The 13,523-nt window shown below is 36.0% G+C and overlaps 1 protein-coding gene across 8 annotated transcripts in view; it reads left to right on the top strand.

Moving 5' to 3' along the window:
• Positions 1 to 13,523, top strand: part of RERE (arginine-glutamic acid dipeptide repeats) — a 771,648-nt gene that overhangs the window by 342,403 nt on the left and 415,722 nt on the right. For 5 of the 8 annotated variants that reach the window (XM_037828609.1, XM_037828611.1, XM_037828612.1 and 2 more), the window contains exon 4: positions 4,227 to 4,352. The exons of 1 other annotated variant lie outside the window; for it this stretch is intronic. In XM_037828609.1, coding sequence (XP_037684537.1) covers positions 4,227 to 4,352 — 126 coding nt within the window. Of the gene's footprint in view, positions 1 to 599; positions 714 to 2,355; positions 2,422 to 4,226; positions 4,353 to 13,523 lie in introns of all 8 variants that reach the window. 2 more of the 8 variants (XM_037828614.1, XM_037828615.1) reach the window with 2 other exon arrangements.

Genomic DNA, 13,523 nt, shown 5'->3' with positions numbered 1-13,523 from the left:
AAGCAACAAGAATCTGTATTTCCTCCTTGAAATTGACAACCTACTGAAGATAGGTATATCTTCTTAATTTTTGTTAGAGACCTTTATATAGATAATACTGGAAGATACCATTATGTGAGACTTCATTAACATATGCTCTTTGGGCACACATACGTATATACACACTGAGTTAATTATCAGATTTATGCCTTATCCTCCACGATTATTTGATCTGAGCTTTTGTGACCACTGGGCACAGAATGTGTGGTGTATAGGCATTCAGGAAATGGGCATTCATTTTAATATTAGGCTAATCAAAGCATGATTTGTTACATCTTGTATTAAAAGCTTTGAGGGGGAAGTCAGGAAATCCACATTAATTTGAACATGGCTAATTCAGAACTTGGAATATGTTATTCTAGACTGAGATGAGGAACTGTAGAGTGCGCAGGTTGAGAACTTGGATTTTGACCTCGGGTTTTGTGTGTTCACACTCCTGTTCAGTCAGTAGTTATCTTACATGGTCGTGGGCAAAACACTTTAACCTTCTTAACTTCACTTTTCTTTGCCTATGAAGTTGAGGTGTAAAGCACTGACTTTACCAGTTAAGTTTTTTTCAGATTAAAAAATCAAGCCTACAAAGTGTATGCTCAGTGCCTGGCCTGTAGAATGATGATGATGATGATGATGGTGATGATGATGATGAGTTGCACTCTCAAATTAAACTTTGTAAGGTCAGATCCCATGTCAGTTTTATTCCTTAATGTATATTGTGTACTTAGAGAACATTGTTTGGCCCATATAAGGTCTGCAATAAATATTTATTGAATGCTGAATGAAGTAATATTTCAGTGGAAAAAATTCACTGGATAATGTTTTAAAAAAGTTTAGCAGTTTTTTGCTACAGTGCATTCATTAACTACATATTAATCTTCTGTTTTAAAATTAGCCAGAAAGACTTGCTAGCTTGCCTTTGGTTAGCCTGCAGTATGTAGTGTTTTATGTACTTAAATAACAAAACTCTATTCCTTTTTAGATACTTCAAAAGTTAGTTTCTTATTTTCTTTAGTAAGTTTAAATGTAGCCAAAGTCATATAAGATATTTTTTAGTGTCATTATATTCTATTTTGAATTTTCTATGTAACTTATTTTTAGCAAAGATAAATGAGAGCTTAGTATATATGTGAACATCCCAGAGAATGCTGTTAACGAAGAACACCTTACCATGTGATGATTCATTTCTGCGTGAAACGGTGGTCCCCTCTTTGCCGCCCCATAATCTCTCAAATTAGACCTGCTGAATTGAATATTATGTTCTATATAGTTCTTTTTTCCATTTATCCTCTTAGTTCTTTCCCTCGTAATAAGGTCAATCCTGCCCTGGACTTGAGTTATGGTGTTGAATAATGAAGTGAAAACTTTAATGTTTGTTATCAAATGTTTTCAGTTTGTAGAGTGAAGACTTAAGCATTGCTTAAAGACATAATTGAATGTAGAGCTGAGACAGTTATTTAAAAGGAGTTCCTCTCTGTTTAGTTGGTTGTTTTCCTCTGTTAAGAACATATCAACGTGATAGTGCTCTTCTTATACAGTTGGTTTCTAATCAATAAATGATGTGCTTTATACTGATTTGGTGCAAGAATATTCTTCTGGAGGCCACACACACACACACACACACACACACACCCTTTATTTTAAATAAAGGCATTTGTTGCTATCTGTAAGCATTGAAATAAGCTACAGTAGAGCACTAGTTTATCTGTGGTATTGTGGGTTAGGATTAAATTTCCTTTTTAAATGTAAATGAAGTTTATAATTTTATTCAATCCTTTAAAAGGCAAGAGTAGGATGAAATCCCTTATCCCTGGGTTTGAGGGACAGACTCAGATGAGATGTTGTCGGGTATCATCTTTCCCTTCTCTCCTCTAATAATGGAGCAATGATGTTGACTTTTTTTGAACCATTGCTTCCTTTCTGTCTGAGGCGGAGGCCGGTTTATAAATGGGGAGGTTGGTATTATTGTAAGTGGAAATCAGAATGAGACCTTGGGAATAAATACTCTCAGAGCATCTCACTGGCCCCATTTACTCAGCTTCTTGGCAGTCTGTTTTTGCTTGTGGCTGACAGTCATGATAGCACATGTGGGATTTAAAGTTTTAATGGTTCACGATTACTGTGAAGGTAGTTAATTCATTTTCTCCTAATTTAATTGGATTTTAGGATTCTGTATTTAAGAAATCATTCAAATAAGTTTTATTTCTATTTATTTCCATAGAATATTGATTTACAATGTTATTTGCTAAAACTGTTCTCTATATGTAAAATTTCTTCAATGCAGAAAACTCTATAGGTATTCTAACTTGTTTTTTTTTAAAGGAGCTTAAGAAAAGAAAGTTTGAGACAGTCTGATATTTTGCAAAGATCTGCCATACAAGAATATTGGTAAAGTTGTTATCGTTTAAACTTGATTCCTTAGAACTGGAAATTTGTCGTTTGAATGTGTAAGTGGATGCTTGTGTTAAAAACACAAGATCAAATGAAAATAGTTCAAGAAAAAACCACTAGAAGAACTGACAGAAAATGAAAGAATCTGAGATGCTGTCAAAACATTTTCTAATTCATGAGAACAATGGCATGCTTGGAAATGATGCATTTTTTAATTCTTAAACGGTTTTAATAATTATTTGAACTATTTACATTTTAAAAATAATGTCAAGGTGCTTAGTAATGCTTTACTGGGTGTTTTTATTTAAAACCCTTGCTTAGAATGAATGTTTTTAAGGATTTGAATGGTGAAAATAATTGAATTCTTAGTTCAGGAGATTAACCAGAAAATCATTTTTGTTTTGATGCTTGTAGTAAAAAAATATTGAGTGTGCTGTACATTCCAGTGCACAACTGAATCTTTAATTTGGAATTTGCAGTGCTGGTAGGGGGAGGAGGGAGGTGTGTGGTGGCGACGATTATGGCTCTGAACCCTTGTTGTCGTCATATACTGTCACTGAAGCTGTGGGAGTCAGAGATTGGCTGCACAGAAAGCTTACCATGTAGGCATGATGTACTCTAGAAGGTGGTCTTTAGAGAAATTAAAAAGAAAACAGTCATGATAAAGACATTACCAGTATTAGCTTTTTCTGTGTGTGTGTGTGTGTGGGGGGGAGTGGTGTCTTTATTTTTGGCTCTAAAAGATATATTCACCATCAAATTTTGAGTTAATGGGGCATATCAAATCTTTGGTATACAGAAAGTTGTTAGGGAGTGACTCCTTAAACATGATTTAATAGTAAAATGTTTACTTATCTGTAATTTTTAAACAACTTTAAGAACAGAGATTAAAAGTATTTAGATTTTATGGTCATTTTAGTTTTTTAAAACCACATGATATTGGATTGGTTAGGTTTTTTAAAAATGCCATATGCTCTGTAGAATATTTGAAAGAGAACATCTTCAAACTTTAATCTGAGGTATTTTTTGTCCTACTTACAAGAACTGTGCTGGCTTTCATAAGTTGCTTTCTAATCTTTTATTTATGTATGTATTTTTGTTTGTATTAAATGTTTTCAAGGATTCTTTTTAAAAGATGTGATACTTTTTTAATCTCTAAAAGAAGTAATATCTTTCTTGAACTTTACACTCTGTGCCTTATTCATTGTACTTACATTGTAGGCACTGTGAGAAAAGTAAAACTCATTTTAATGGTTTCTTTTGTTCTCTGATGTTGAGCTTTTGTCTCTTTACCTGGTCTTCAGCTTTACAAAACTAAACAAGGACTTGAAGAAATGGCAGAGGCTGATGTTTCCTTGTTTCGGACATGTCTAATGTCTCCAGTATCTCTCCTTAGAAACTCTAATGAAAGCTCTGTTTGTCCACTTGTGGTTCATTTTACAGTTGTGTTTATCCAACACTACTGATTTTTTGTTTTTCTTATAAGAAAAGAATGTTTGGCCTTGAATTGTCACAGTTTAACTTGGTTATTTTGAGGGGCACACACCATACTGCTTTTTAATAGGATCCAGATTAAAGTGTGGAGTCAGAGGGTCATATGTTTGTTCACCCTGAAATAAGGAAACAGTTTTGATTAATGCAGAAATGTTAATGTTAGTGGTAGAACAGACTAGTTACCTGAGATTTCAGAGGCCATCTGCTAAAGGATTTTTGCAGATACCTACTTGTGTGCTGAGTGCCCCTAATAACCAGGGTATGAGGGGACATTGGGCACGTTAACTTAAAACTTTTTTCTTTTTTAGGTCCACAACTCCCAGGCCTGTTGCAGATCTCCAACTCCTGCTTTGTGTGACCCCCCAGCATGCTCTCTGCCGGTGGCATCACAGCCACCACAACATCTTTCTGAAGCCGGGAGAGGGCCTGTAGGGGTAAGGAGAATCCCGTTTTTAAAAGCTATCAATATTTTATATCCCATAGGGTATAAAATAGGAATATTACCTCCCTCCCCAGAGCCCCTTTAAAAATGTGCTGTATTGTATGTGTTTTTAAAGGAGTAACAAGTACATACTTGCACAGAGGAAGGAAAATACGGGACTTGCCTTACCCCTCTAGGACAGTTCCAGAAGTTAGTGGGGTTTGGTGGTAGGGTATTTTGGCACCAGCAGAGAGCATGCTGGGCTGCTGCATGGAGCAGGAGCTGGCAATCAGCAGCGAGTATGGATGTTGGCAACTGAAATGGGGGAAAAAGGGGGTAAGTTTGAGTCCAAATGTGGAATGTTAATTTCCCCAGACTCATTGGGACTTATGGCCCATGAATCTAAACTGTTTTGGGTGATGTCTTTTAGGTGATGTTCCACAGTATATTGCTCAGTAATAGTGAGGCTTTTCTATAATTCTAGATATCGAATAAACACTTCAAAATGCTTAAATTGGGGTATAGCTATACTTCTCACAGATGTGCTTAATTCCTCTGTTACCTGGTAATGAGGTAGGGTGTATGAGATGCAGCAAGATGAAATGACTTTAGTGCTTTATCCCTTAGAAGACAGGATCCTGGTGCCAGTGTTGGTGATCAATAATACAGGTTGTTTGGTATAGCTCACCTTTTATGACAGCTCTGTATATACCTTTTCTGAAATCTCTGCATACACTTGTATTCCTTTTCCTTCCTTTAAGAGGATTTATTGGTAAAGTTTTCCTGAAGGACATGTTTAACTGTCAGTAATCACTAAAGATTAAGACCTCTCTGTCTTGTTGTATGTAATCTCATTGTCAGGTTCAAACTTGTACTGTGGAAACAATTCGAAGATAGTACAATATAATAGCCATACCCCTCCAAATGCATATAAAATACAAAATACTGTCAATATCAAGTGAATTGTTATATTACAGTATGGAATATTAATATCTTAGAACTAAGAAAAGAAAGTGCTCCAAATGGACTATAGCAATTGGGAAGTTCTGTGAAGATAGGCTTTGAGGAGCTGGGCATGCTTTTGACATATCGTTAAGATGCGAATAGGCCAAGTAGAGAAGGCTTTCCGGTGTACATGTCTACCTGTCCCTATAAGCAACCTAGGCCATGAGTGTGGCATGTTGTGAGTAGATGATCTGTAGGATGTCAATGAAGACCAGGGGTTAGTGGATCTTGGGAGGCAGAGGTGAAGATGTAAAATGGGGCCAGATAACAGAAGATTATACAGGTTAGACGAATAAGAGTTTATGTGATAAAAAGAGCCCTTGTAGGTGTGTTTATCCCAACCCCTACCCCCAAACAAGCAGACTTGCAAACCACTGCTTATGAATATTCACTGGGCAGCATTATGAAGCATGGAATGAGGAAGACCTAACCTTCAGTTAGGAGGTTAGGGCCACCATCCAGGTGAAGAAGACCAAGACCATGGAGATGGAATTTTAATAATTGTAGCAGAATCAGGAATGATTGTAACAACAATAATACCATGTTTAGATAGCTGCCAGTATATTTATCAAGAATTAGATCAGAAAAAAGGTTCATATTATGGAAATTTTTTGAGTTCTTGAAATACCATTTACAATGGGAGATAAAACCAATGCAGGTGATAAAAGTCTAGTTTTAATTCCTGGAGAGATACATTGACATCTTAAGGGACAAACAGCAGAGTCTCAACATAAATAGTGCTACTTGCTTCTAAAACTTCAGCTTTAGATGGTAACAAATTACCATCTATTACGGTTCTATATATATCTTAGAAATGGTTTCTGTCTTTCAGGCTGATATTTCTTGCTTTATTCTCTAATCTAGTCAATATGAATTGTCATTGTTAGACTGATTTACCACAATTTTACTGCACGGATTTTAAATTTTACCATAATAACATTGATATTTTTAAATGACGTTTATATTAGCATTAGTGATAACCAGTAATTATTTTTTTAGCAGTAAAAGTATTTGGGTTCCGCCATATGTAGCTTTGAAAGGATTCTGTAGTAAGATGATGAATCTTCTTTCAGTCAAGATGATGTTACATAAAGCTGACTTTATTGATTCTTCTTCAGAATGCTTTGTGCTGCCAGAGTCATTTTAGCTGGATCTGAATTGGATCCAGTTGGCACAGATCTGCATGTGCATAACACTCATAAATCCTGCCGGCACACGGTTCTAATACAGTGTAATGAGAGAGCTTCTAGGGGGGAAATTGATTTCAGGTTGCAGACAATATCATTAATGCTTTTTGCCATGATACACCAGATGCCTTCCCTAATGGACTATTTTTGTTAATTTAGTTTTCATAGTATAGCACTGATGGCATCATAATTTAACTTTTTTTGTATGTTCAGGTATATGTTTGTGGTCTTTGTTTCTATACTAGTGATGGCATATATTCAAAAGATTTAACTTTTATAAATTTACCTTGTCTGTTCATTTTTAAAAATAACTGGGAAGGCAACATTTTTACTTGTTACCAGGAACCTGTTGGCTTGGATATTTTCTAGCTTATTGGCAGTGTGGGGGTGGTAAGAGGGTAAGAAGCAAAGAAAACCTTGCCCAGATCCTGCCTAGACTGGGCAGAGGTGATTTTTCCCCTCAACTGCTTGCAGTGTCAGGTTGTTTAAATACAGACTACATGGCAACATAGCAGACTTTCTGTCCAAAACAGCAGAGGTGCAGCCATTTAAAGGGAGTTAAAACACACATTTGGGTCCATTGTAAAGTCTGTGGCTCTTCTGGCTGGTACTCCTGGTGGCTCTGTCTATACTCCTCACTGGGAGGTCAAGGGCTAGTTAGTATTTAGTTGTTTAGGGTTTTTATGTCTTTTTGTGTGTTTAAGACCTCTGTTGAGTGGCTAACACATATAAATCAGATAGTACTATAAAAGTAGATTAAGCCGTTTTATTTCAGTAAATTTTTTTTACCAGTAGCTTTATTTTTAGTGCATTATACTTTAGGGAACATTTTCTTCTCTTGACGTTTTCTTGTGTGACATGAACTAAATAATTAACCCTTGTAACCCTTAGTTTTCTCACTTGTTAAATCAGTAATGGTATTGCCACCTTACCTCAAAGAGTTGTTGCAAAGATTAAATGAAATAGTTCACTAAATTGTTCAGCACAGTACGTAGCATATAGTAAGCATTCATTAAGTGTTATCTGTTATCATGTAAGACTTTTAAATTATTCCAACATTGGTTTTAAATATTTATTAGGTTTCTCAACAATTCTTAATGTGGTCCATAGGCCCCTAGTGGGTCTCTTTGAGTTTACAAGGGTCTGTGAACTTCCTGAAATTGCTTGCAAAGTATTAACATATATGTGCATTTTTTCTGGAGAAGATCTATAATTTTCATCCATGGATGTTAATCAGTAAAGATGTTGAATACATTAAAAGATTAAATTTAAATTTAAAAATTTTAAATTAAAAGCTGCTGCTCTGTAAAGGGTTTGAGTCATTTTGTTTTTATTGTTTCTAAGGTGAGTCATTGAAAACTCAAACAGTTAGCCATTTATTAAGGAAGTAAATTAATATAGAACATTTACTTTGTGCCCAGGCATTCTGTTACTTTTAACCCATTTAATCTCCACAACAATCTGATGTTCATTCCATTTTGAAAGCGAGAAAACTGTAGGTCCAAATTTGTATAAAATCTCAACTTTGGTCAAACAGCAGGACTGAGGTTTAAATCGACGGGACAACCCTGGCCTTGGATAGTCTTCGTTGCTCCCATGGTTGTACTTCCCAGATGGTCCCTGAAGCGGCACCTACCCTTACCTCCTCTTTCCTAGGGAGCTTCCTGAGCTAACAGGGTGTTCATTGACTTTGCAAAGTAGATAGTGGCTTCTGCCACTGAGAGTTATACTGGCTGACCCTTGCCCTGAATTAGCAGTGGCATTAGTAGTGCGGTGCCTTTTTTTGTTAAGTTTTAAACTTTTTATTGTAGTAACAAATATATGACTCAAAATTTCCCATTTTAATGACATCTAAGTTTACAATTCAGTAGTATTAATTACAATGACTATATTGTGCTAAGGTTACCCAGCCCATTACCCCTAATTTTTCATCACCTCAAACAGAAACTCTCCACCCGGAGAACCCTTTTTAAGTATCAGTAAATTTTGTTTCCCTAATTAGTGTCCTTTTGTTAAAAAAAACACATGACCGCTAGCTACTATGAATTCTTATTTCATTTGTCTTAACAGTATCTGTGTACACTTGTAAAATAATTCCTATGGTACTTTTCTTTGGTTTTGTTTTGTTTGCTTGTTTGTTTGGCCTCAGATAAATCTTCCTGCATTTAAGAATTTGGACTTTGTGTTTCTCTTGGAGTAAATCTGCTTCACCAATATAGACCAACCCGCTCTTATTGCAGAGAACAGGAGGTAGTTCCCAGCTGCAGGAAGTCGGTGCTTAGTGAAGGGCGATGCTAGGCTCAGCAGCCCAGACTCCTGGGTCTCAGACCAGTGTTCTTCCCACAACCCCATGCTACCTTCCTGACCCATGAGCTGGCCCAGCCGGTCTGATAATACCACTTACTTCATTCAAGACCAAGAATACTTTGTGTAATGTCCAGTTAAAACTGTGTGACTGTCTCCCAAACAGTGTTAAAACAGTATTATTTTTTTGCTTACAGAAGGCACTTTTTGTTAGTAAGTATCATTTTTAGTACTAGTACTTCTCATACTTGGTACTTCTGTCTGTTTAAAATAATTAAAAGCAAGAAAATTTATTATAAAATACTATTTCAGAAGTTGGGCAGATTGTTATTTCTTATCAACTTGTTGCATAAGAAGAATTCTAATCTGGTTGCTTGTTTAGCTCTGCAGGATATTCTGAGGATAAACTGCTTTTCCACTATTTACTTTGGCTTTTCCAACTGACACCAGGATATGCCAAAAATAACAATTGAGAGATATCATAAAAGATACTGCCTGCCCTTTATATTTGATTGTAGAGAGAGATGGTAGAATTACTAATCCAAATGCAGAGATTAATACAACTAACCTAAATGAAAGATGATTAATAGGTATTGAATTTTAATACAGCACATTTAAGAAATTCTTAAAACATCCTGCCTACCTCCATTGGAAAGCCTCACGTTAACATGAGTGAGCCCATCCTCTACTGCCAAGATCTGTTCTCTCCCTTGAAAGGTAATTGTCAGCAACTTTTATTATTAAGGCTGTCTTTCCACTGTATTCATCTCCTTTTTTTCCAAAAGGGAGCATCGGTTCACATTTTCAGAAAACAGATATGAATAATTCTATAATTTTGTAACTGTCTACGATGTAGGCAGTATTTTTGTTAACACAGATCTATAGGAGATTTAATGGTCCTTTTAACGTTTTATTTTGTGTCCTTTTCTTTCAGGGGTAGTGCATCACCCTTTATTACTCATGGGTACTATTATGTCTTTTGACCCTGCCTTCATCAGGGTGCTTCATACTGTTTGATTGGAAATATATGTGCAAATATGTGGCGCTCCCAGGTTTTACAGGTTCCTCAGAGTTAGTTTTACAAAATATAAATTGCCAAGGACATTTAATTTAAGCCCCTGGAAATAGAGTGCAGTTTTATTTTAGCCTAACTTTGTTTTGTGGTCCTAAAGGTTTTTAGTATTACCCCCCTGGCTTTAGGATATCATAGTTCTTTCAGTGGCAATGTCTGTTTAAATATTAGGGTCTTAAATGGAAGCAGAGATGACACTCTTTCTTTCCCAAGGGTACCAAATTTTTCTTAGGAATTAGAAGTTTAATAAAACTAAAATTGATCAAAGCTTTTTCATGGTCTCTGGAAATGATTATGCCTTGTATTAGTTAGGGTTCTCTAGGGAAACAGAATCAATGAAAGGTGTCTCTGATTATCAAATTGTAAAAGTGACTCACGCAACTGTGGGTATGCACGAGTCCAAAATCTGTAGAGCCGTCAACAAACTGTCAACTCCAAGGAAGATGTCCGATGAACTCCTCAGGAAACGAACCGGCCACTTTGACGAACTCCTCAGGAAATGAACTGGGATCTTCGACGAACGTGTTCGATGAACTCCTCAGGAAACGAACTGGCAACTTCGACGATCCTCAGGAAATGCTTCACTGGGCAGCTGAAGAAGAAGTGAAGGTCCTCTATCTGTCTTGCTTATAAGTCTTCAACTGATTAATTGGATTAAATCCAGCCAATTGCATTCTCTCATTGTGGAAGGCACAGCCTTTGATGAGTCATCAGTCACAGCTGCAGTCAATTGACTGATGATTTAGTAAACCAGCTTATTGGTTTATTAAGCAGCCTCAGATGTCCTCACAGCAATTGTTAGGCCAGTGTTTGCTTGACCAGACAGCTGGGTCACCTGGCCAAGTTGACACATGAACCTAACCATCACATGCCTTCATGCCTGGAAGTTGCCATTTTCTGTTATTGTTGATCTCGTACTGTAAAATTAGTTTGGATGTTGGGTATTTGTCATCATCCCCGCACCCCCACCCCATGAGTGTATGTTTTCCCTTTTAACCCAAAATGTATTCTCTAAATGAATATCTGAAAACTGAAAATCTTAGATTCTTAGGCTGTGAATAGCTTTTATATCCATTTTCAGTAACTGATGCCAAGTTTTCAAGAAACTTGCTGTCTCAAATGGAGAAAAGTTGGCATGTCTCCAAGTTACTCTGTCTTCTTCCACCCCTTGACTTTTCCTTCTTATCCCATTGAAACATACATATGGTGGAAGGAAAAAGACATATTTGTCAGCTTTATTACTTAATGGCTAAAGTAAGCAAAAGGTTTGTGAAAAAAAAAGAGAGACTGAAACTGCTATATTTTTTATTAATGTAGTTTGAATTTTGCATGTAAATAAATAATTGGTTGTTCTCTGGTGTATTCCCAATTTTTCTTCCTTGGTAATTAAAAAAATAAAATGTGTATTGGTACTTGTCCTACCCACAGTAAATTTCACTTATAGCTTTTGTCTCTTTCACTTAATTTCTTGAAAGGTAGATTGGGAAATTTTAAAAATTTAGAGCCTATTCTGATTTTTTCAAGGCAGGAATTAGGTGTGTTTTTAAAGCAGTTAGAGCTATAATAAAAATGTAGCTTGATTAATAAAGATTAGTAAAATCACATCACCTGTTCTGGGCACACTGAAAAGTCCACTCAGAGCCATGATTATATCAGATTTTGTAGGGCAAAGACTAGGCTTAATTTCTCCTTTATCTTGATCTTTGAGTGTAAAAGACATCATGGCATAGCCAAGACAGCAGATATTACTGAATTACTTTGAATCTCTAATTCCAACCATATGACTGGGAAGTAGTTGGATACTGGCTTCACCTATGTAATGTAGAAGTGTATGCTTAATGCTTAAGACACGTTTATATCCTGCCTCCAATAATATGGGTCAGTTTACTGCCTGTTTAAAATGGGTGGGAAAGCATTGATTTTCTCTGCTTTTAAAGTGAGTAGGACTTACTGAAATTACTTGAGACATAGCTATGTTGGCTAATAATATTGAACAGGAAGTCTGTGAAAAAATCTTAGATTTTCTGGAGCAATTTCATATAGATTTGTTAGGATTGCAAAAATCTTCACCAGCTGAGAAATAATACCTGAAACTGTCAAACTGCAACCCAGTAGCCTTGACTCTTGAAGACGATTTTATAACAATGTAGCTTACAAGGGGGTGACAATGTGATTGGTGAAAACCTTGTGGATCACTCTCCTTTATTCAGTGTATGGATGGATGAGTAGAAAAATGGGGACAAAAACTATATGAAAAATAGGATGAGGTGGAGGGATGATTTTGGTTGTTTTACTTTTATTTATTCTTATTTTTGCTTTTTTCTGGTATAAGGAAAGGTTAAAAAATAGACTGGGTGCGTGAACGCACAACTATATGATGGTACTAGTGAACAGTTTGATTGTACACCACAGATGATTGTATATATGTGAATATACTCAATAAAACTGAATTGAAAAAAAATCTCACCAGCCTCATGGGGTGACAGACATTTTTGGTTGTTTCTGGAGACCTTTTTAGTCGTTAATTAAATTTTAAGATAAACTGCATTCAGAGCTCATGTTTTATGGACCCAGTAGAACTCGCCCTACATTTTAGCACAGAGATGAGTGTTCATGCAGTAATCGATAGCAGTGTTTAGAAGTTGTTAGGTGTAATCAGTTGTTTGGACTTTCCATTTCTCCGAAGCATAAATAGGTGTCTGGCCAGTCCTAGTTTAATTTGAGTTTATAATGTAACAAAATACAGAAAGACCCTGACTTCTATTCCCCATTTATGTAGATGTATAGACATCTTCTGTTCTTCGGGTAATTGAAAGTTTCTCTTTACCCCTAAGTTTTATGGCCTGGGATCCCCTCTACCCCTCACAAGACAGATTGAAAACCCACCACCCTCTCCTCTCTGAGGAGAAGGTGAGCACTGCCTCTCTCCCCTCTCGCCTCTCCCTCAGAGGCGTGGTTTCAAGTCTTTTTGTTGTCTCATCCTTTTCCATTTTTTTATCCCCACTTTTCACTTCTTAACCCACCTCAGCCTATTCACTTTTGGGGGGTTCCTTTTTTAGGTTCTTAATTGAAAATAATTTCAAACTTAGGGAGAATTTGAAAACAATGGTTCAGAGATTTGCCTTGCAAAACCCTTCTCCCAGATTCACCATTTTTAACATTTGTCACATTTCCTTTATTCTCTGTATATATATATGCATGTATTTGCATATTATATTTTTTTCTGAATTAAGAATAAAATGTAGACATTTTGCCCCTTTTCCTGTAAATAATCATGTATTTCATAAGAACGACATTTATTTATATAGCTACCATTTAGTCATCAAAATCAGGAAATTTAATAGTTGATACGATGCTAACCTACTGTTTTTCCTTTTGTAAGTAATAAGTAATTTGTAGAGAGAAATTTTGAGACCCAGTAAATACCCTGCTCTTCATCAAACTTTCACAGCTAACATTAGCATCTAGTGATCATTTTTGCCTGATACACTGTAGTGATTGCAAAATGTCGCCCATTTTTTACCCAACTAGGCTGCTCTATCTTTGAAAAATAGATTAGAATGAACTACCATTAATTCAAATGTGAGTTTTTGTCTTTGCTTACTGAGTAAAGTGA

The sequence above is a fragment of the Choloepus didactylus genome, chromosome 2 (genome assembly GCF_015220235.1).
Source record: "Choloepus didactylus isolate mChoDid1 chromosome 2, mChoDid1.pri, whole genome shotgun sequence".
Lineage (NCBI taxonomy): Eukaryota > Metazoa > Chordata > Mammalia > Pilosa > Megalonychidae > Choloepus > Choloepus didactylus.
This window is presented reverse-complemented; position numbering and strand designations above follow the sequence as displayed.